Raw genomic sequence first — 21,734 nt, forward strand, 5'->3', positions numbered from 1 at the left:
ATTTGCATTTCTCTAGTTGCATTTCTCTAATTGAACATTTTTTCATATATTTGTTGATTGTATTTCTTCTGTGAAGTGCCTGTCCAGTAAGGCCCTGCTATTAATCTCATGTAACAAACTAGCTGATAGAATTTTGATAGTTTCCAAATTTGTGTTTCTGTGGTTAAAATTGTGTACCTTGCTTTTCTCCTTCGTTTAATATATCCTTAGGATTTTGCCATGTTATTTTATCATTTTTAACTCTTATTTTAAATGGTTGTATAATAAGCTATTGGTTGCATGGCACTGTTGTATATGCACAGTACTTATGATAAAGTGTGTAGATGATATATTTCTAAAAAATAATGTGAACCTTAAGGAAAAATCATTAATAAAATAAAATTGCTCACTACATGGATTTTGATAAATAGGAGAATAATTTTCTTATTATAAAACCAGTTTCTGAAACTTGAAAAAAATTGGTTACCATATATTAGAAAAGCATTTTTGGAGAAGTTATAAACAAGTTGGTAGCTGCTTATTTTTGAATGAATTTTTATCGTAAATCTTAATGTTAACATTTTTATCTTTTATAGATTATGGAACTATGTGGTGCAACAAGACTTGGTTATTTTGGACGAAGTCAGTTCTACATTGCTTTGAAACTTGTAGCTGTTGCCCAGTCTGGTTTCCCATTAAGAGTGGAAAGTATAAATACAGGTAAATATGCAACACACTAGTAACTAAAATGAAAATAGTCCTCTACTTACAAATGAAGTTCAAGTCAGTATTACTTTTGAGTCTTTCTGATATTATAATGACATCTGTGACCTTGAAAGTGTCATGACTTTATTCTCTTCCCTTTTTTTTTGATACCAGAGTTTGAACCCAGGGGGGCTTAACCACTGAGCCACATCCCCAGCTCTTTTATATTTTATTTAAAGACAGGGTCTTGCTGAGTTGCTTAGGGCCTTGCTAAATTGCTGAGGCTGACTTTGAACTCATGATTCTTCTGCCTCAGGCTCCCAAGCCTCTGGGATTACAGGCGTGTGCCAGTGTGCCTGGCTCATGACTTTATTCTCATTACTTGCATTTCTCACTTGAGAATGTTAGAAATATATGTCTAATATCTGTTAGGGCATAGAATATGTACATCATATATATTTGATGATAACATTCAAATTTTTTCAGAGTTAATTTGCTAAAAATTGCTTAGAATTTAGATAATTTTATCAAGGTAAATGGCACATTGTAGTGACCATCTTCATCTGTAGCTTCCTTGTTTTCTTCTGTTCCAATATTATACTTGCCCCATTTTTGTTGTTGTTTGAGAGGCTGTAGAAGCTCCCTTGAATTACAAAGTATCAGTTAACCAAAACTTTCTGATTAATAGAGATAATATTAAAATACTGGAGACCAAAACCTGTTCACAGGTTTCAATTATTTGGAGGGTTGTTGCTATGGAAGAAGATAGACATTCTGTAAAAGTGGATGCTTGTATGTGGATGGTTCTGTAGTTTTCATAGAAAGGAGAAAGGGAAAATTTGACATTTTCTTTAATGTTAGCATTTTTGTGCTTTTAAATCTTAGCTCAGTTTATTGGTTGATCAGAGGTTTTCATTGTGGACCTCTGATTTGCTGCATCTTACTCTGGTGTTGAGAATTTCCATTCTTTTCAAGTGATTTTGAAATCTTACGTATATAATAAATAAACTTAATTATTTCCCTCCTTCGAGTGGTGATTCTAAAGAGATATCCAGAGGGACTTAGTGATGTAGCTCAGTGTTAGAGTACTTGCCTAGCATGCATGTGCAAAGGCCCTGTGTTCAATCCCCAGCAGAGACAGATAAATGGAGGTAATCACGTAGTAGAGGCAATGTACTTTCCTCCAAAAATGATTCTGCAGCTGTACTATTCTACCCAAAATGTATAAGTTGACCTGCAAGGAAGTTGTTTTTAATCTTTTTCCTCTGCTTAAAATTGAATGTAGAATACCTGGTTGTAGGAAAACCAGACTAAAGGGGATATATAGATTCCATCTACCATGTCCTTGGTAGGCAGGCAAGGTATTTTCAGCAATTTCCATTATGAAAATGTCTTAATTAAACTAGTCTCAAACTTAATGACATATTCTGTGCTCTACTTAAAGTTCTAAAATCTTACTTTAGAGACCCAGTATGAGTAGAAGCATCCTAGGCTTTCAGTCTAACTGACCTGCGTTCAGATCCTGTTGCTTCCTGCCAGTGTAGCCTTGGCAATCTCAGCCTCAGATTTCTAATCTGTAAATAAGACTGATGTTGATTGGGGTGAGATGAATAAAAAAGGCAAGTAAAGAACCAGACATAGAGTGGACATTTAATATAGCTATTGTTAGCACCCCTTAGAAGGACAGTTCCTAAAACATCTAAGCCATTTTATGTCTATTATTTCTCTGTCAGTTTTTGTAAAAATTTCATACTTAATTTATTTCACTTTTTAAATTCATGTGTCCTTTTTTAATTTTAAAGTAATGTAGATGGAGCATCCCTAATCTAAAATCCCAAACCCAAAGCTTTGTGAACCCTGACATGATACACCAAAAGTTTTGGATTTTGAGCGTTTCAAATTTTGGATTTTTGAATTAGAGATGCTTATCTTGTAAAGTCTATGCACATATTCCAAATCTGAAAAACTCTGAAATCTGTAACATTTCTGGTCTCAAGTATTTTGAGTAAGGAATGCTCAGTGTAATTATTATTGTTGTAAACAGTAAAGGATCTTCCTCTGCCAAGATTTGTTGCTTCAAAGAATGAACAAGAAGCTCGCCATGCAACCTCATATTCTTCAGATTCTGAAAATCAAGGATCTTATTCTGGTGTGATTCCCCCTCCACCTGGCAGAGGGCAAGTAAAAAAGGGATCTGTAAGCCATGACACGGTTCAACCTCGTACGTCTGCAGATCAACAGGTAATCACATTCATGTCAATGTTATCAGTTGATGTCCTGTACAGATGTTTCTACTAAAACATTTATTAGTACCTTAACAGTTAAAATGTCTCCTTAAAATTAAAGTTTTAAAATAATTCTTCCTAGGAACCTACATCCCCAGTAGTTTCACCACAGCAGTCCCCACCAACTTCTCCACATACATGGAGGAAGCACAACCGTCATTCCAGTGGAGGGAATAATGAGAGGTCTCTTGCAGGACCTGGGCCATTTTGGTCTCCTTTTGGTGAAGCACAATCAGGTATTTGAGCTACTCCAGAAGAATTAATTATTTAGAATTTTAAATTCAATGTTCCTTTAAGAGTTGCCTCCAAGACAATTTTTAATTGTAAGGTTAAGTTAAACAGAAGCAAAAGCTAGTTATGAAAATTTGTAAGTAGATACATTTCTTTGAAAAGTTTACTTAACATAGATATGAGGTTTAAACAAAGGATTGTAGATAACAGATTGAAGATAACATCAATAATCATTTCCCAGAAATTTGGGGATATAAGTTTTATTATTGACAGGGAAACCACAAAACAACTAAAAAGAGTTAAATGAGATAATTTTTAATTGGACACAAAAGAATCCTTAGGAAATTGTAACATTTCTTTGAAGTTGGAATTTGACAGAAAACTTTTTTTGTTAGTGTAATGACACAGAATAATGGGTTTCACTAGAAAGAAAACTTTAAAAATGTAAGTGGTAGTTTGTTACAATCTTAGCTTAAAAACCTGCTCCCCCCACTCCCTTCAAATGTGATTCAGTGTGTTCATCTATTCTCCTAGGTTCTTCTGCTGGTGATGCAGTGTGGTCTGGGCATTCTCCACCTCCACCTCAAGAAAACTGGGTCAGTTTTGCAGATACTCCACCAACCAGTACTCTTTTAACCATGCATCCTGCTTCTGTCCAGGTGTGACATTTTATTGGTATTGCATTTTTATTTGCTTCATTCAGAGTATTGCTGCAGTCATTATTTTATATTTTGCTGTTGCAGATTTTATAAATGTAAGTTGACTCTTATTTAGAAAAAAAAAAAAAATCCAGAACTTCTCTGTGCTGTTTTTCAAGCCCGTTATCACTGGAATGTTTCACTAAAGGTTTTGGCTTATTTGTTTCTAATTTCCTAGTGAAGCTTGGAAAGATTTCTGCATCTGGAAATATATTTGCTTGGCTTCCTTAGCACATTTTTCATAACTTTCTGTTGCTTACATAATTGCTATCATTCTACACATTTATATAATCATTGTGCAACAACATATCCAATAACCTGGCTCTAACAAATATGTGACTTGCTAATGACTTCTTACATTTTAAATATCCACAAAAAAAGTAAGTTTTACTGTTAAGGATGAGTAACCTACCAATCTTGGTCCATATAATCATATAGATAGATACTGTACTGAGGAAAAAATGTTTCATTGCAGGACCAGACAACAGTACGAACTGTAGCCTCAGCTACAACTGCCAATGAAATTCGTAGGCAATCCAGTAGTTATGATGATCCCTGGAAAATAACAGATGAACAAAGACAGTATTATGTAAATCAGTTTAAAACCATTCAGCCTGATCTAAACGGATTTATTCCAGGTGAGTTGTTGAAAACAGAAGTTCTTCTAGATGGAACAGGACGATCTCAATTTCATAATCTCAAAGACATTGTTTTATTGGTCCTAGATTTTAATTATAAAAGATCATTAATTCCAAGATTATTTATCTAAAAAGTTTATAATCAATCACTGAGGACCAAAGAAAAATGACATTCACAATAATAGTTACTTTTTCCCAATGAAAAAAAGTCTAAAAATCTTACCTCACATTCTGTTTTTAGATCTATATGTTCAGAATAACATTAACACTCTTTTAATATTTCAGGATCTGCAGCTAAAGAGTTTTTTACAAAATCAAAACTTCCTATTCTTGAGCTTTCTCATATTTGGTAAGTGGAGTGTATCATTAGTTGGGTAATACGGGTTGTTTTGAAGGAGTTTCCAGCAGGTAGATTTCAGAACCTTAAAACTATGAGACTAACCTGTTCAAAAATGTTCTCCAAGAATTCAGTATGGCCTTACAATAGCCAACTTCTCTCTCACTTTCTAGGAAAGAAATGTGGACATCTTTCATAGTAGAAATAAGTGGTATGGAAATTCTTTGTAAACTCTAAAATTCAAACAATATTAGCTCTTGTTGCTGGCATAATGAATGTGTGGAATAAAAGCTAGTATACATGGTTGTTGTTTATTGCTTTTGGTTTTTATCAAGTTTAATAAGGTCTAATGAGAGCAGACACATTCAGGGTGGTATGGCTGTAGACAACTTTAATAAGTTCTATACCGGGTCTTGAAAAGTAATGCTTAGCTCCCATGTTAAACATAGACTTAAATTGTCTAGCTGCCACATAGTTGGAATTGGTCACTGGGACACAAGTACAATTTCAAATTATGTTTTGATAATTATGTTCAGATAAACATTTCTACTCTGTTTCAATATACCCCTCTATATTCTAAATTATTTTGTAATAGATTTTTAGTAGTATAGAGTACTGTAATAGGAGGTAGTTAGATTGTGCCTAAAACTGAGAAACTAAGAACTAGCAAACATTCATGCCTTTTTTAGATGAAGGCAATAAATACAAAAGAGGTGGCCTTACATCTAGGAAATGGTAGGGGCAGCAGGGTGGGGGGCTGCATTTGTGTATTAAGCGTTGTAGTTCTATTCAGTGCTTTAAAGTACATACTTGTTGAACTTTGGTAACAATAAAAACAATTTTAAAGAATGTCCATGGCTTTATTTTATACAGCTAACTTTATTACTTATATACACAGGTTAAAGGTCAGTTTTGGTGACCTTAATTATTGGCACTATTTTTCAGCATTTTATTATGAGAATTTCAAGCATTTAGGAAAGTCGAAGAAATTCCAGATGCCCACCACCTAGATTCTATGATTAACATTTTGACATATTTGCTTTATTACCCATCTTTGTGTCTGTGGGGTTTTTAAACCTCAAGACTTTGTACTCTTTCAAGGAAAATACTTCTCTTTCTTCTTTTTGAGAAAAAATGGAATCCAAAGCAGAGTATGGTTGTGTTCATAGTAAGTTTGTCTTCTAGGGAACTCTCAGACTTTGATAAAGATGGTGCATTGACACTGGATGAGTTTTGTGCTGCTTTTCATCTGGTGGTTGCTAGGAAGAATGGCTATGACTTACCAGAAAAACTCCCTGAGAGCTTAATGCCCAAACTGATTGATTTGGAAGATTCAGCAGGTAAGATTGGAAGCCATGGGAGCGCATGCCTTGATAAATATAACTCTTGATTCTGAAACAAAATCAAGATATATGTTAAAACGTAGCTTAATATCTATCTTAGACTTTCCATCAGAAGCAGATAGACTTGCCATTTGAATAAGATAAGTAGACTGAACTTTGGATGTGTTTTAGTCAGTTTTAAAAATAAAAATAAAGAACATATACACTTGTTTCATCTTTAACTTGTGACTTGCTGAGATTTGAAGAGCACTTCACAATTTTGTTATTTCTCTGTTTTAATTGCATTATTATCTGAAGTGAGTAATCTGTCTTCATTATAAATGTTTTTCCATTTAATGCCTCTTAATTTGTTGAAAGGAAATCATCTGATTTATCATTAGACCCTTGCAAACACAAGCGTTTTCCTTTAAAAACACCAAACTTTCTTCCTTCAGATTGTAAGGAAATCTGGAAATTTTGAGTTTGATATTAGATAATACTATGTGGGGGAGTGCTGGGGATTGAACTCAGGGTCACTCGACCACTGAGCCACATCCCCAGCCCTATTTTGTATTTTATTTAGAGGCAGTGTCTCCCTGAGTTGCTTAGCACCTCACTTTTGCTGAGGCTGGCTTTGATCTCAGAATCCTTCTGCCTCAGCCTGTTTTGTTAGCAAGAATGCTAAATGATTGTATTTACTGAGAGCTTTCTTTAAAAACAAACAAAAAAGTAAAAATTAGCATTCCTTAAATTCTGAATCAATAAAGAGAAATTTGAGCCTACTTAAAGCCAAATTATTGTCTTCGATCTTCCTGTCTAAATTCTCTTTTTTTTGTGTTGTGCTGGGGATTGAACCCAGGGCCTTGTGCTTGCAAGGCAGGCACTCTACCAACTGAGCTATATCCCCAGCCCCTAAATTCTCTTTTGATGATAATGACAGAAGGGATTTTATATTTTGGAGAAGTTAAAACAGAATTTGGCTTTCAAATGGACATTTATTAGGCAACATCACTTTAACCCTGAAGTGTGTATGGTCTAACTTTATTGTGTAAGTTATACCAAAGGAATCATATATATGAAATTACTTTTGTGAAGAGAAAGAGTCAAGAATATGAATGTGCTTCTACTTCTGCCAGTTATGCCTATGACCTCGGGCAAGTTCCAGCCATATATTCTACTTTTTCCTGTTTCTCTACCTGATATAGAAATGGATGCTCTTCACATTGACCTGTACACTTACCTTTTGTCAACCAGTGGGTTGATTAGTTTGGCATTGATTTTATTTTTTTAGGAGCATTTTTCTATGGGAATCCTAAGATTTAACTATTTCAGGTACTTATAAAGTTCAGTTAACCTCTAACTTGAACTAAAGCTGAATACTGTGTCTTCATTAGGTGGTTTTGTTTCAGAGCACTTTGATTTATCTGCTTAAAAAATAAACCAATAACTTCTTTATTTAGCTCACATGAGTGTTGCCAAAAGAAAAAATTGTGATAGCCTCAGACTCTTGGTATTATTTGGTTTAAAAAAAAAGGCCTTAGGACTATGGGCGTAGCTCTATGGTAGAGTATTTGCCTAGTTATATGCAAGGCCCAGGGTTTGATCCTTGCACCTTTGAAAAAAAAAATTGAATCTTGGATCTAGAGTTTTTATATGACTGAAGCTTTTGAAAACTGATAGTGTAGTAATACAAGGAGATGATATAAGTTAAATTTAATCTGTTGCGTGTCATTTTCTAGAGGATTGTTTTGGTTTTGTCATTTGTATATTCAGACAGATGAATCTGGCTTTTGCATGTAATTAGTAGATTTTTCTTTAATTTGAATAAAATCATTGCCTTTGTAAATATCATCTGCTGAATTTTAAGGCTGATGTTCAGAAAGTAGTTCTTTTCTGGGCATTTGTCTTTTTGTCCAATTTACTTGTTAACATACACATGTCAGAGGCTCTGATATTTTGCCTGTTTATCTGTGCACTATTGCTTTTTAACTATGATTTTAGAGGTATCACAAACTTAAGACTATATTTTGTGTGTGTGTGTGTGTGAGAGGCAAGCACTCTACCAACTGAGCTATATCCCCAACCCAATACATGGTTTTCTGGTTAACTTTTTTGTAAACATTTTAACCACATAAATGTGATCTGTTTTGTCTATTTATAAGTGATAAATTTGGGAATTCTGTTAAGTTAGGGGTTGGAGGAAAGAAATATATATTTTATTCCACCTATCATAAACCTGGGATTCATATGACACAAAACCCTTTTAATGTAGAAATTGTCCAGTGCCACTGTGGGTCATTCAATGCCTGTTAAAATTATTATGAATAGCTGTGTTTTTAAATGTGCACAAGGAAGAAATAACCAAATAGTTTGTTCTTGCTGATCATAGTTATCCCTGCTTTGGAGCTGTTTTGACTATTGGCCAGGGTAGTTTCTTTTCTTTGATCTCTCCTAGCATCTTCTACTTACTTTTCAGAATGGAACATATCACACTGAATCTTGTTTCTTTTATCTTTTATTTTTACCCCTTTCAACTAGTATACTTTGAGCTTCTTTAAAAATATGAAATGTATTATACTCATAAGTATCTTCAGGACCTAGAGTGTTGACAGGCATATACTAAATTGCTCAGTAAAAATTATTGGAAGATAAATGCTAATTTTGTACATTTTCAAAATAAGATAGTTTTTGTTGATACTTTTCTGCCTTTGAAGATATAGCAGTTTGCAATAGTAAGTTTGTGATGTTGGGACAAAACTAAAATATTACCTGTACAAGTGTTCTATACTTTGAATTTAAAACTCTTAAGGGGTAAGATCACAACTCAGTTGTAGAGTGCTTGCCTAGCATATTTGAGGCCCAGGGTTCAATCCCCAGCACCAGGTAAATAAATCACTCAGTCAGTCAAATAGATGGTGAACAGTTGGTGACTTAATTACAGCTCTTGGGAGTTACAAGTTGGCTTTCTCCAGGATATAGACATGGGTTGAGATAAATAGGTATTTTTTTCAAAAATAATTTGAGCAGGTTTATGGGATTAAATAGCAGACAAAACAATTAAGAATCAGAGGTAGAAGTAGTTAGGTAGACATAATTAAAATATGTAATATTAGCACTGAAATTTGGCAAGTGAAATAGAAACACTAGGTATTTGTTTTACAAAAGGTTTCTAAAAATTCATCTGCAGACACAGTGTCTGAAGCTGGATTCAAGAATGTTTATCTTCTTTCAAAAAAAAAAAAAAAAATTAAGGTAACCTACTAACCTGCTATAGTATTACACCTTAAGGGGAAAAAATGTGAAGGTGCTGTACCTCTTAAACCTGTCTCCAAATAATCTTCTTTGTAGAACTGATACAGTTTTACATGTTTTTTTGTGATTATATGATACATTTTCATCTCTCTTCCAAACTAGACTGAAGCTCTGGGGATAGTAAGTAGATTAGTTTTGTTTGTTGTATGTCAGTACCTAGCAGAGTGCAAATCGAATACATAAATACACAAATTTTTTAAATGACTGACAGAGCAGATATTTTTTAACTGTTCTGTTTCCATAACACACTGCTCATGTAATTATCTGTTTAAGATACTGAAAGAGATAAAGGGGTGTGTTTTCTATCTTCTCCATAATCATAACTGTATGCATTAAACATGGGCATGTTCCATTGTTTTATCTATGGTGCATAGCTTATATTTCCCCAAACTCTAAGCAGTACTTCCAAGGAGAATATTTTTGAAAACCAGGGAAGAGAAGACACATGAAACTTTTCACAAATAGTTTACTCTAGAAATCCATATAAATTGAGATTACCTTTATACAAGTTAATTACTGTTAAGAGCATCTCTTGTATATGCCCAAAAGTTTTTTATAGCCTGAACACACACGAACCACTAAAAGTAACACAGAATCTTGGTTTGTGAAAATTCATTATCCAAGTGCTATTAGCCACAGAGAAAAAAAAATAATGAAAATATGCACTAATACTCATCATCAACATTACACTCAAGGAATTATTTCTCAAACCCCCCACCAACACACACACACACACACACACACACACACACACACACACACACACACACACAATTCTTAACAACAGTGTCATTTCTTTCCAGATATGTATTAAAACTGAAAAATTAATACAGTAAATCACAACTGTTGGCAAAAATGCACCATTTAATGAAATTGGTGGGAGTAATTACAATTCCTAGGATCCAAGACATTGACAAACCAGGGTGGATAATACTTAAAGAAGAAAAACTGGAAGGATAATTATAGTCAGTGCTTTCAGAAATTATAGTTTCAGTATTAGTGAATTCGTAAGGGTCTCTGAAAATAATTAATGATACTCTTGTTTTTTTCAGAAGTGAACTTTTTCTTTACTATTGTGCTATGATAGTGAAAAGGAAATAAAAGACAGTTCTGTTCTCAGAGAACTCTGTGGGAGCAAAAGCCTTATATTCTTGCTTAGTGCTATATCCTAGGAGCCTGGAACCTTAATAGGCTTTCAGTAAGTGTTCATGGACTCATTAATACTTTTTAATTTTTCCAAATTACACTCCTCTCAAAATTAACATTTTTCATTCTTGGTTCTTTATGCTCATTTCCATAATTTTCTGTGTTTTTAAGACAAAGCCCCAATTATATTTCTTTTCCTCTTTTTGAAATTCTAGTTCTTATTTTAAGTAGTTTAAATTAGGAAGACTTTGTTCATTTTAAGCTATCCTTTGATACTGGGCACCTCTTCTGTATCTTTAATATAATAGCTGAGTCAAATTATAGGTGCTATCACATATTCATCAGTATTGTGAAAGCGCAGAGAAAAATTAAATTAGAATTTTGGGTGAATGTTTTTCTTTCAGATCTGGTTGGGAACAATTTTACTTTCATTAAAAAAAAAAAAAAACTTTGATTTTAAGTTAAAATGGATGGATTTCTACATAGACCATCTTGAAATCTGTTACCTGAACAAATTTTACATTTTGTGGAGTGTTGGAGAGAAATGGAGTTCATTTTTTAAATAGATCTTAGTTTTTTGATGCCAATAAAATCACTCAGGACAAAACAGAGCATATCTTAAGTTCAGTCTTTAATTTCTTTCTGTATATGCATTGCTTTTATCTCTACATTTTAAGTAAGAATGGAAAAGTTATTATTGGTACTTTTCCTTGAAGGCTTAAAATTCATTCAAACCCATTTTTAAAATTTTATTTGTTTTTTTCTTATAAGAATAATATTTACATTTGGAATAAATAGTAGATATAGTTTTGCCTTCATGAAGCTTTTAAATGAAGTTGGAACCTTGAGCCCTCATGACTGAAGAACTTCCTGATTTCTTTGCAAAATAAATTTTAAACCATAAGACTTCAGAGTAGTGCATATAGTTGTAGAAGACTAACGAGAGCTGCACTTTTGAAATGTTTCAATATACTAAATACAGTACAAAAAGAAATTTAGGATGGATAGTTACAAACTTAGAACAACACTAAAGTTCTTTAGTAAAGAAGCTCTTCAGCAAGTACATTGTACTGGACTGAACCCATGAACTTTCCAGATTCTTTGAAGGACAGAAGTACGAAAACTGCTGCCAGTGTTAATAAACCAGAATAGTCGTTCTCTGGTGTGATCATACTGGTTTGTCTCTTCCAGACACAGTTTTATATCTTGAGGGAAAGACTTTCTTTGCGTAAAAGCCCTTTGGGGGTTAACTTTAACAAATAATTTAGGCTCATGCTCTTCTTTTTCAGCCCTGATGCTCTGATGATGTCAGGGGCAGAGCAGAACCCTCAGGAGGGAGGCAGGGTTGACACAGTGTTCCAGCAGGAGGCTAGGTTGGAACACTGCATCAGGTAAGAGTAAAACTACACCCCTGCCTCCGGAAGGATAGTCATGAAGCCTGACATTTGTGGGAGGGCAGGAAGCTCTTTGCTGGAGTGTTTACAGGAAGCAAAGTTGAAGGAGGTGCAATTTATTTCCTTATCTAATGCTTCTCCTCAGACTCAAGATTGTCGGTTTCTAGAATATAGGTAATTTGTTCTCTTTGCTCTTTACCTGCTGCTGTTGGTTGTTATATATGTGAAGTAGGAAAGAAGCAATGGTAGTTTTGCTAGTTTGTCCCAGAAATGCTTTTTGGATTTTCTGGGACAGGAATTTTTTTCAACTTCTTAATCTTGGGACCCTTTTTCCTTATAAATTATGCCCCAGGAGTCTTTGTTCATGTAAGATCTATCAGTAGTCATCCTATTAGAAATTAAGACTGATACATTTTAATTTTTTCCTACCTTTCCACCCCCAACATTTAAAAAGTGCTTATTACTTTATTTTAAAGTAGCAACACACCCTTTATGTATTAGTATAAATATCTTCAGGAAAATAACTGTATTCTCTAAATAAAGCAATTATGAAAAGGATGACATTGTTTTATATTTTTTTGCAAATCTTATTTTTAATATCTACCTAGTAGAAGTCAACTAGATCATTATATTTGTTTGTATATTTAATCTTTTGGATATCTTATTTTGTTTTGAGGTAAATCAGGGGATCAAACACCAAGCCCTGCAGATCAAATCCAGCTTGTTGCTTGTTTTTGTATTTTGTGCAAACTAAGAATGTTTTTTTAATCATTGAAGAAAAACAAAAGGATAATATTTCATCATACATGAGAATGAAATTCATATTTCAGTGCCCATAAATAAAACTTTAATACAGCCACACTCATTCAATTACAAATTGTCTGACTATCTGTATACTACAGTGGCCAAATTGAATAGTTGTAGTAGAGGGTATCTAGCCTACAAAACCTAAAAATTTATTATCTGACCCTTTGTCTAAGAAAAAAAAAGTTGCCAATTCCTAAAATGCATAAAGAAAAGCTAGCCTCACATAGTAAAAGGAAAGACTATTATATACTGTTTTCAGATACTGTTCTTTGGTACTACATCAAAACACAAATGGTAATTTCTTAAAGGTTATTTGCAATGTGAAAGCAGAAACCATATTAAAGAATTTTTGTAATGTTAAACATTAAAATTAATTGATCTGCCTTGTACTTTGAATGAACCCTTTATCCATGAGTAATTTTGTATCATAATATAGTGGTTATTTATAAAAATGAGTTCATTGAGATATGCAGATCTTTTAGATATTGAGACATTTCATTATAAAATATCAAAAATCTTTTCCCCTTTTTGGCAGTACCAGGGTACAGACTCAGGGGTACTCTACCACTGAGCTACCTCCCTAACCCTTTTTATTTTTTTATATTTTAATTTGAGACAAGTTCTCTCTTATATTGCTGAGACTGGCCTCTAACTTAATCCTCCTTCCTCAGACTCCCAGGTAGCCAGGATTACAGGTGGACACCACCAGGCCTGGCAGAAAGCATATTTGCTAGTGTTATAACCTGTCTTATCAGAGAAGTCTTTAAGTGCTAGGAAACACTTAACACGGATATATATGCACATTTTTCAAAATTGTAAGTTTTGCCTAAAAGCTTGAAATTTGTCATTGGTAACAAATACTGAAATAGTTGCTTTCCTTGAAGTGACAGGCTCATTTTGTTCATTTTTGGAAAAATGTCTGCCTAATACCTAAGTCTGAATACTTACAGTTTATAGACTGTTCCTTTAAGATAAATGGTATTCTGTGAAAAGTGGTCAGTTCAACTTACAGCTGAATCACACAGGTATTTTTTCTTGAGATAACCATTGTACCTTGATATGCAGTAGAGTACTTTATGTATATTTCCCATTTTGACACAGAGTATTATAAAGTTGTATTTTTAGTGCTGATATTTATTAAAATTAAATATTACTACTTCATTATGCAATGAAATTCTGCAGTGAGAAAGCATGCATTTTTTGTATTATAGAAAAATTAAATTTATATATGTATTATAAATTTATAATACATTTTGTATCACTGCCTTGATTCTTGTTGATGAGATAGTAGTACTTTTACTCACTGTTGCTTTTCAGCATGTGTCAATATCAACACAAGAGGAAAATTTATAATTTTTAAGAATAATTTTGACTTTTCAGACAAAATTGGGGGGGTGCCCCCCCAAAGAACTGTAAAAATTCCCAAAAGGAGAGCATTATTTGAGAACTGAGATTCTAGGAAAATAATTGTTGGATTAATAATAAAGTATAATTATTTGGGTGAGTAGTATTTAATTTCTCAATGAAATGAGAGACTAGATCCACTGTAGCTTTGTACCAGTGACTGAGAGAGAGTCTCTGAATCTCTCCCAAATTATAATGCCTTGAGGTGAGAATATGGTATAGTCTGGCCCTGAATTTGTCAAACGATAACATCATGACAACTGAGATTTTGAAAGTCAAACCAGAAGGCTCTAAGATGATGTTGAATAGTCTGACTTTAAATTGGTTCTTTTGAAAACTAATCTTCCCATAGTTAATACTGTTTACTTATATTTATTTTTAATACCTGCTTTGGCAGGGGGTGGGGGTCTCTTATAAAGATACGTCTTCATTTTATATGATCCTGGAGACTTTCACTTTTAGTCAATGTCATATTTACAGCAACTATCCTCCTTTCCCTAATTTCCTTTTCCTTTTTTATCATGGGGGGAAAACAGTCCATAATGTAGGTTCCCACAAAAACCTAAAACTATTCAATGAGGAATAACCTATTACTGTTGATTATAAATATTTTTCAACTAGTTCTCTAAGAACTTTGAGTTCTGCACACTTCATATAATGATATCTAACTCTAGTGCTTCTGCACTACCCTGTCACTATTAATTGTGAAGGTATAGGACTCAGAAATAGGAACATATTTTCATTTTATAATACAAATACAGTTCAAGTCAAAATGTAATGTTGGACTATAGAACTTTCAGTGTGGTATAATGATCAAGGTATAAATTACAAGGTACGTAAAAGGGAAATATTTTGAAAGAGTCATGAAACACAACAGGTAGAAGGAAAATTTTGAGAACTTTTCCAACCATCAATAGTTAGTTGTGGTTCTAAGAAAATGATAGTAAAGGAGAGTGACTAAAATGAAGAACACAAAAAGCAGTTTACTCAATGAGTGCTACTCTCTGTATTAGATCCTATGTTAGGCACTAACGTGTGAAAGATTTATGGCTATGTTGAAAGGTTAAAAGCTATAGGGCTGTGGATTTAGCTCATGCATAGGGCCCTGGGTTCAATCCCCAGCACCACAAAAAAAAAAAAAAAAAAAAAAGCCATATATTAGTAGGTTTTTTATATGGCTGTGTGCTTAGAAATCTGAAGTATAGAGCTAACATTTAATACCAAGTGTCTTTCTTTGTGATGAAAAAACTTGGGTGCTGTTTTACTCAACTTTCCCATGGTCAAATAGAAAGACAGAGACCGATAATGGAATCATATTGATGATACATGGTCTAACCAGATTACATACTCCCTGTTGATTGGAATTATATTCAAAACTGTGTAAACCTTAAAAAATTAGGGAATTTATTTACCATTGAAATTTCTTTTGTTTTTAAGTGTAACTTTAGAGATATTTTAAATGAAGGCTCAAATGGAATTAAAATAGAATATGATACTTTAACATACATTAAAAATCATTTTGAATGAGTGTCGTAGATTTGTAACTATCTGGTTTAAGTCTGTAAACACAAGTTTTAAGGGCTGGGAGGTAGAGCTTAATGGTAGAGGACATGCTTAGCATGTGCATGGTCCTGGGTTTGATCCTAGGACTGAAAAAAAAAATTTTTTTTAAGTTTTATATTTTGCTTTTTGCTTATTACCAAGAATTCCTTTTGTCCTTTTGTTGTCCATTCTTTTGGTATCAAGAAAGATTTGAAGAGAAAAGTCGATTAATGAGTATAAATCAGTAGCTTCCAAAGTATATTTCAAGGGAATATTGAAGAATTTTATTTGATGAAAAGCATTTGTGTTTTAGGAAAACTGGTTTACAAATGTTTAGTTTGTTTACTACTGGACATCAGTAGTCTTGATATGCATGGGGGTGCTCCCTCGGGAAATTATAGTATCCTCCAAACTTACCTGAGCAAAAAAAATCTAATTTTTGAAAATTACCTTAGTGATGAGTATTACAAGGAATACACTTTGAGAAACTGATAAAAATCCATCAGAAACTGATTCAACCTCTTGCATTATTACTGTGTATAACACTCTTCTGCTTATTCCTAACTAGAATTTATTTTCATTAAAAAAAAAAAACAAAAAAAAAACTGTGGTTTCAGGTAGACTGTAAGTAGTATGAATGAGTATTGTCTGATGGTTAAAATGTTTATTTTGGGAACATAAGGAAAATCAGGTTATAAATTTCTATTTAGGAAAATCATCTGTTAGCTTTTTTTAAGTGAATATTCCAAACTAAAATATATTGTTAATAGAGGATTCCTCTGTTTTAAATTACAGATGTTGGAGATCAGCCAGGTGAGGTAGGTTATTCAGGCTCTCCTGCCGAAGCACCTCCAAGCAAGTCACCGTCAATGCCATCATTAAACCAGACTTGGCCAGAGCTGAATCAAAGTAGTGAGGTTAGCATAGCTTCCTTTTTTTTTTAATTAAAAATTAGCATTTTTAAGGTAAGAAATTTCATACAGGGTAATGTCAGTATAGAGATCTTTGAGCATGCATGCATAGTTAATATGACTGTGATAAATGTTTGTAATGATATGACTTTTTGAGGTTTTTAATGTTTATACAATATCATTTGGTTTCCATTGTTTATCCCCAGTAAAATATTGTGAGTTGGAGCAAACAAATGAAGTTAAAAGTCAGAGTGAATGACTCAGCCAACATCTCATTTCCAGGGAGATTTAAGAGCTAAGATTTTAATACAAGTCTTTTGATATGAGTCAGCTGCCTTGTCCAGTGGGTTATACCATCTCAGTCCTTATACGTAAGGCACATGATAATACAATTAGAATCTTAGGATTGGAAGTGATGGGATGTTGCTAGGCAAGCCTTCCACATGAAAAAAGTATTTTCTATGACCCAAACTATTTATAATTAGTTTATTCAATACAAAAAGGAGTGTTTTTATCTAACTAAATATGACCAAGCATAGAATTTGGGGCAAATCATTGGTCTCCAATGACTTTGAAATTCTGTCATATAAAATAGTAAAAGGATCACTCTGCTTAGAATAAAGGAAGAGGGCCTAAGGCCCCACCTCCCCTGAAGCACCTCCTTAGGCTACTCTGTTAAATTTTAGTGTTCTGGAGAACTCCATTTGGAAACCACTGTTCCAGCCTGTTAGAGCAATTCCCTATGTGAATAAAGAGAATATTCCAAACTAAAATATATTGTTAATAGAGGATTCTTCTGTTTACCATTCTTTAGGTAGTGCTGAAAAATTAAGCGTTTGTTAACTTTCAGGAAGCTTTTGGGCTTTCCTTGTTCTTTAAAGCCAGAAAAGTACTGAATTAAAGAGTACCCTAGTTAATATGGGAGAACTGGAAAACAGAAGTAACTAGCAGTTTTGTACTACTTGACACTGCTTTGTAAACATCTAACCACAGCCACGACTGTGCCTTAAGCATTGTAACATTATACCATACATCCTACCATTGGATGTAAACCTACTAATAAGTGTTTTTGTGGAGAGAGGAATTAAGCCCTTGAAAAATTGAGTGGTAGAACGTTTATGGAGAGTAGGTTAGTGTTCTTGAAACTATTACTTGTGCTGCATTTACATTTCTATCATTTTTTAAAAGTACTATCAGAATAAAAGGAATATTATTAGTCTACTTTTATCAGTTTGTAAATAAGAGCAGTTCTTGTAAATAATCTCAATTCCTAAACCCATGTTCATTTTAAATGAAGTTTTGTGTTCATTAAAGATTAGAGCTAGATGTCCCTTCTCAATTCTGATTCCACTAGTTGCCATCTGCCTACTTAAATATTCCTATCAAGTTCTATTTTCTAGTATTTGCTAACAAGACAAAAAATTTGGTAATTTTTTTCACTTTATGAAAAATCAAATGCTAATAAAACATTGATTTTGAGATATATTAATGGTACCTATTTAAGAAGCTACTCAAGATATAAAATTCAGATTTTATTTTCATTGTCTATCACCAAAACACTAATATTTTTTCAACTTTAATTCAGCACCTGTGGATATGGATGAGATTCTATAGGGGGTAACACTAATGATAATCCCTAACATTTGTTGAACACTTTTGATGTCCCAGTTCTGTTCGGAAAGCTCTTTCCATATATGAACTCCTTAAATCCTCAGAACACTCCTATGAGGTAGATGGTACTAATATAATGTTACAGGTGGTGAAACTGAAGTACACAGAGGTTATGGAATATTGCCGGCCCAAGTTTGCACAGCCTAAGTAGGATTCCAATAGTCTGGTTCCAGAGCCTTGTGCTCTTAACCATTGACTAAAGTCATGAAGAGTCAAGAGTCTCTCTCTGCCCTCCAAGTTGTTTACATATAGTCTTGTAAAACCCTAAGGACAAACCTCATGACACCCAAGCAGGGTATTAGTATATGCCTTCTATTTTGCAAAAGTTTTCTGGCATCTGAACTTTTTCTAGTTAATTCGGATTTTAAAAATTCCTTATGAATCCTGGCAACAATAATTATTGAGGAAGAAAACAACCATATTAACAGATATCGTCAAGTCACTTCCCTGAACCCATGATAAAAGTGATTATGGCTTTTATACCTAAAACACTTTGAGTGTATCAGTATTTCTGTTTATCTTGTTTTTCATACTAAAATTAATCTTTATTTAAAAAATTATTGAGTGATTATGTTGCCCATTTTTATAGATGATTTTTTAACAGTGCACCCTTTTGCTAACTTCTACATGTCTTCTCAAATTGAATATCACTATTTTAAATAGTAAATTGAACTTTGAAGCATAAAACTATACTTTCCAAAACTGAATTATAAAAAGAATTTTGATTAATGGGGTAGTTGTGTGTCTGTGTGTAAACATTTGTGTGTATATATTGTATATGTGTAGGTGTTTTTCCTTCTTTAGAGGATGACTGATAAGTTTTAGGAATCATTTAACTGACAATTTTGATGTAAAAATTCTATACTATATTATTAAAATCTCCAAAACAAATGGAATTTACTATAATTAATATTGAATTATCCACTATTTTAAGAGGTATGATATTTCTTTGTGTACCTCTTTAGATAAGTAGTATTTCATATACATCTTCTATATATATAACACATACTCAAATGCTTGATTTGCTCTCATTGTGGCCGCATTCTGATTTTTCTAGCATGGGGAGCGGGGTGCCTGATTGGCATTTCTGTCTTGTGGACTAGCATGGCCCTGTTTGTAGTGCTGATTGCAGGGGTTGACTTGCTACAGGTTGACATAAGCTCAAACATATATTAATTCCAGAATTCCTTGCATTTTATCTCAATTATATTTTATTAAATATCTATGCGATGTATAAAATATGTGCACGAACATAATAGAATCATCTTTCAGGGGTCGCACTGGCAAGTCACACTGACTTGCTTTGTTTTGATCAAAACTTTGTTAGTATCACCAAATCAGTGTGTTAACATTTGCATTTTAAGAGAAGGATTTGAAGTTACTCTTTTCTTCCAGTCAAGACAAACCCCGTTACATTTTCCTTGGTAGCCATTTATATCACTCACAATCTGGTCTTGTATTATGTTTTGAATTTTAATTCTCTAAGTCTTTAAATCTCTTTTGTAGAGATTGCAAAAAATTATTACTATTTGATTGATATTTGCTTGTGAAACTGTTTGCTTTATATTACAAAATGACCCAAGATAGATAAGCATAAGATGTTCATGGAAAAATAGAAATTACAGAATAACAGTAGACCTATGGAACACAACTTGCAGTGCAACCTCTGAATTACTTTGCTAAATCTTCTCCAGTGATCTTTTACTCCATCTTTCTCATCATGCTGACTTGTCTCTCCTCTGTCTGTTCAGCAGTGGGAGACATTTAGTGAACGCTCTTCAAGCTCACAAACTCTGACCCAATTTGATTCTAACATTGCACCAGCTGATCCTGTAAGTCAATCACTTAGCTTGCTTGTTTGAAATTAATTTTATTAACCCAAATTTCCATTCATTATGGTTTTTAGCCAATATGCATGATTCAGTGTAGTGCTTAGAGGGAAATGTTGGCAGACTTCAATTTTTTGTGTGTTTAATGGTGGAAAGAATTTTTTTCCCATTCCTTATTTTTTCTAGTTATTTTTGATGAGAGAAACAATGCTTTTAAAATTTAGTACATGTGTCTAAGAAGCATTTTGTGATAATTGATTTGGTTAAATATGTTTTCATTTGCTAATTGTTTTATTTAACATACTGCGTAGTTCAATGTAGTGACAGTTATGTAAATATTATTTGTATGCTTATACATCATGTAATATGTACTGTGTATGTAAATATTTATGCAGTGTCATCTTTAAAACACTTCAAATGATAGGCTTTTATTTAATTAGTATGTTATGTTAGATAGAATCAAGTTCAGTAAAACAATACATAGCTATTTGTCAAAGATTCTGCTTGTGCAAAGGAACCTGTCTTGTCTTCCTGTGGTTTATTTACTGTGTTGCTTCAAAAATGCTACAAAGTTCATATCCTGATTTTAAAAATAAATTTTATCCCCATATAGTTAATTTCATCTGTGTCCCACCTGTCCCTCAGGTTATTGGAAAACTTCAATACCTTAGCTCTAAATTATTTTTATTGCTGGTTACTCCTCTGCCTTTTCTCTTTGGCGCATGCTCTTTCTCTCTAAAAAGGACATGCTAATAATCACTTTCCAAAAACAAAAGAGGAATTAAGTAATAAGGGAAGAAGTGTGAAAAGATAGCTTTGTTTTTATTTTTTTTATTTTTTTTATTTTTTTTATTTATTTATTTTTTTTTAAGGTGAGCTGAGTAGAAAGCTATGTAGAAAGTGACACAGGCATATTCTTAGATTTAACAGCCAGCAATTATTAATTAAATAGTAAAATGGCCTTGTCTTTTAATATGGATTTGGAGAAGTGTCATTTCAAGATAAAATATTTTCAGTTTAAATCAATGGATTTTTGCAACCTTATAAAATTTTTAAGAATTTGTACTTGAAACATAAAAGATGCTGTGATAGTCACTGAATTCAAACATAATATATGTCCATTTTTAAATGTTTATAGTCTATTGAAGTATTTATGGACAGATTAATATGTAGATCATCTGTGCCTTTTGCTTCTCTTACTACATTTAAAGCATTTATCTTTTTTACTTTAATCTGAAAATGCAGGAGAAATAAAGCCAACAGTTGAAATTTTTGCTGCATGTTAACAGCCATAATTAAGATCTTTGGAGAAGTGACAAGTTCTGTAAACTAAAGGTTTTACTTTAAGCTTCTTCAAGCTTTAAGTTTTCTCTATATTATTTCTATCTCCTAATTTTTGTATAGTCCAGTTAATTTTACTTACTTAATGAAGGTATTTTATAGAAAGAACCATTTTATTTTCTAACACTTATAAGACAGCAAAAATAATACGACATAGCATCATAATTATTTGTCAGAGGAAG

The 21,734-nt window shown here is 33.0% G+C and overlaps 1 protein-coding gene across 11 annotated transcripts in view; it reads left to right on the forward strand.

Annotated features, from left to right (window-relative positions):
* REPS1 (RALBP1 associated Eps domain containing 1) overlaps positions 1-21,734 on the forward strand; it is a gene marked incomplete at its 5' end in the record, with an annotated part of 111,356 nt that overhangs the window by 49,449 nt on the left and 40,173 nt on the right. For 5 of the 11 annotated variants that reach the window (XM_079148045.1, XM_079148046.1, XM_079148047.1 and 2 more), the window contains 9 exons: positions 576-699; positions 2,729-2,925; positions 3,052-3,205; positions 3,735-3,859; positions 4,374-4,536; positions 4,822-4,885; positions 6,059-6,213; positions 16,596-16,717; positions 20,134-20,214. In XM_079148045.1, coding sequence (XP_079004171.1) covers positions 579-699; positions 2,729-2,925; positions 3,052-3,205; positions 3,735-3,859; positions 4,374-4,536; positions 4,822-4,885; positions 6,059-6,213; positions 16,596-16,717; positions 20,134-20,214 — 1,182 coding nt within the window. The remainder of the gene's footprint in view (positions 1-575; positions 700-2,728; positions 2,926-3,051; positions 3,206-3,734; positions 3,860-4,373; positions 4,537-4,821; positions 4,886-6,058; positions 6,214-16,595; positions 16,718-20,133; positions 20,215-21,734) is intronic. The other 6 variants (XM_079148038.1, XM_079148039.1, XM_079148044.1 and 3 more) reach the window with 3 other exon arrangements.

This window comes from Sciurus vulgaris (assembly GCF_902686455.1).
Source record: "Sciurus vulgaris genome assembly, chromosome: 7".
Taxonomy (NCBI): Eukaryota; Metazoa; Chordata; class Mammalia; order Rodentia; family Sciuridae; genus Sciurus; species Sciurus vulgaris.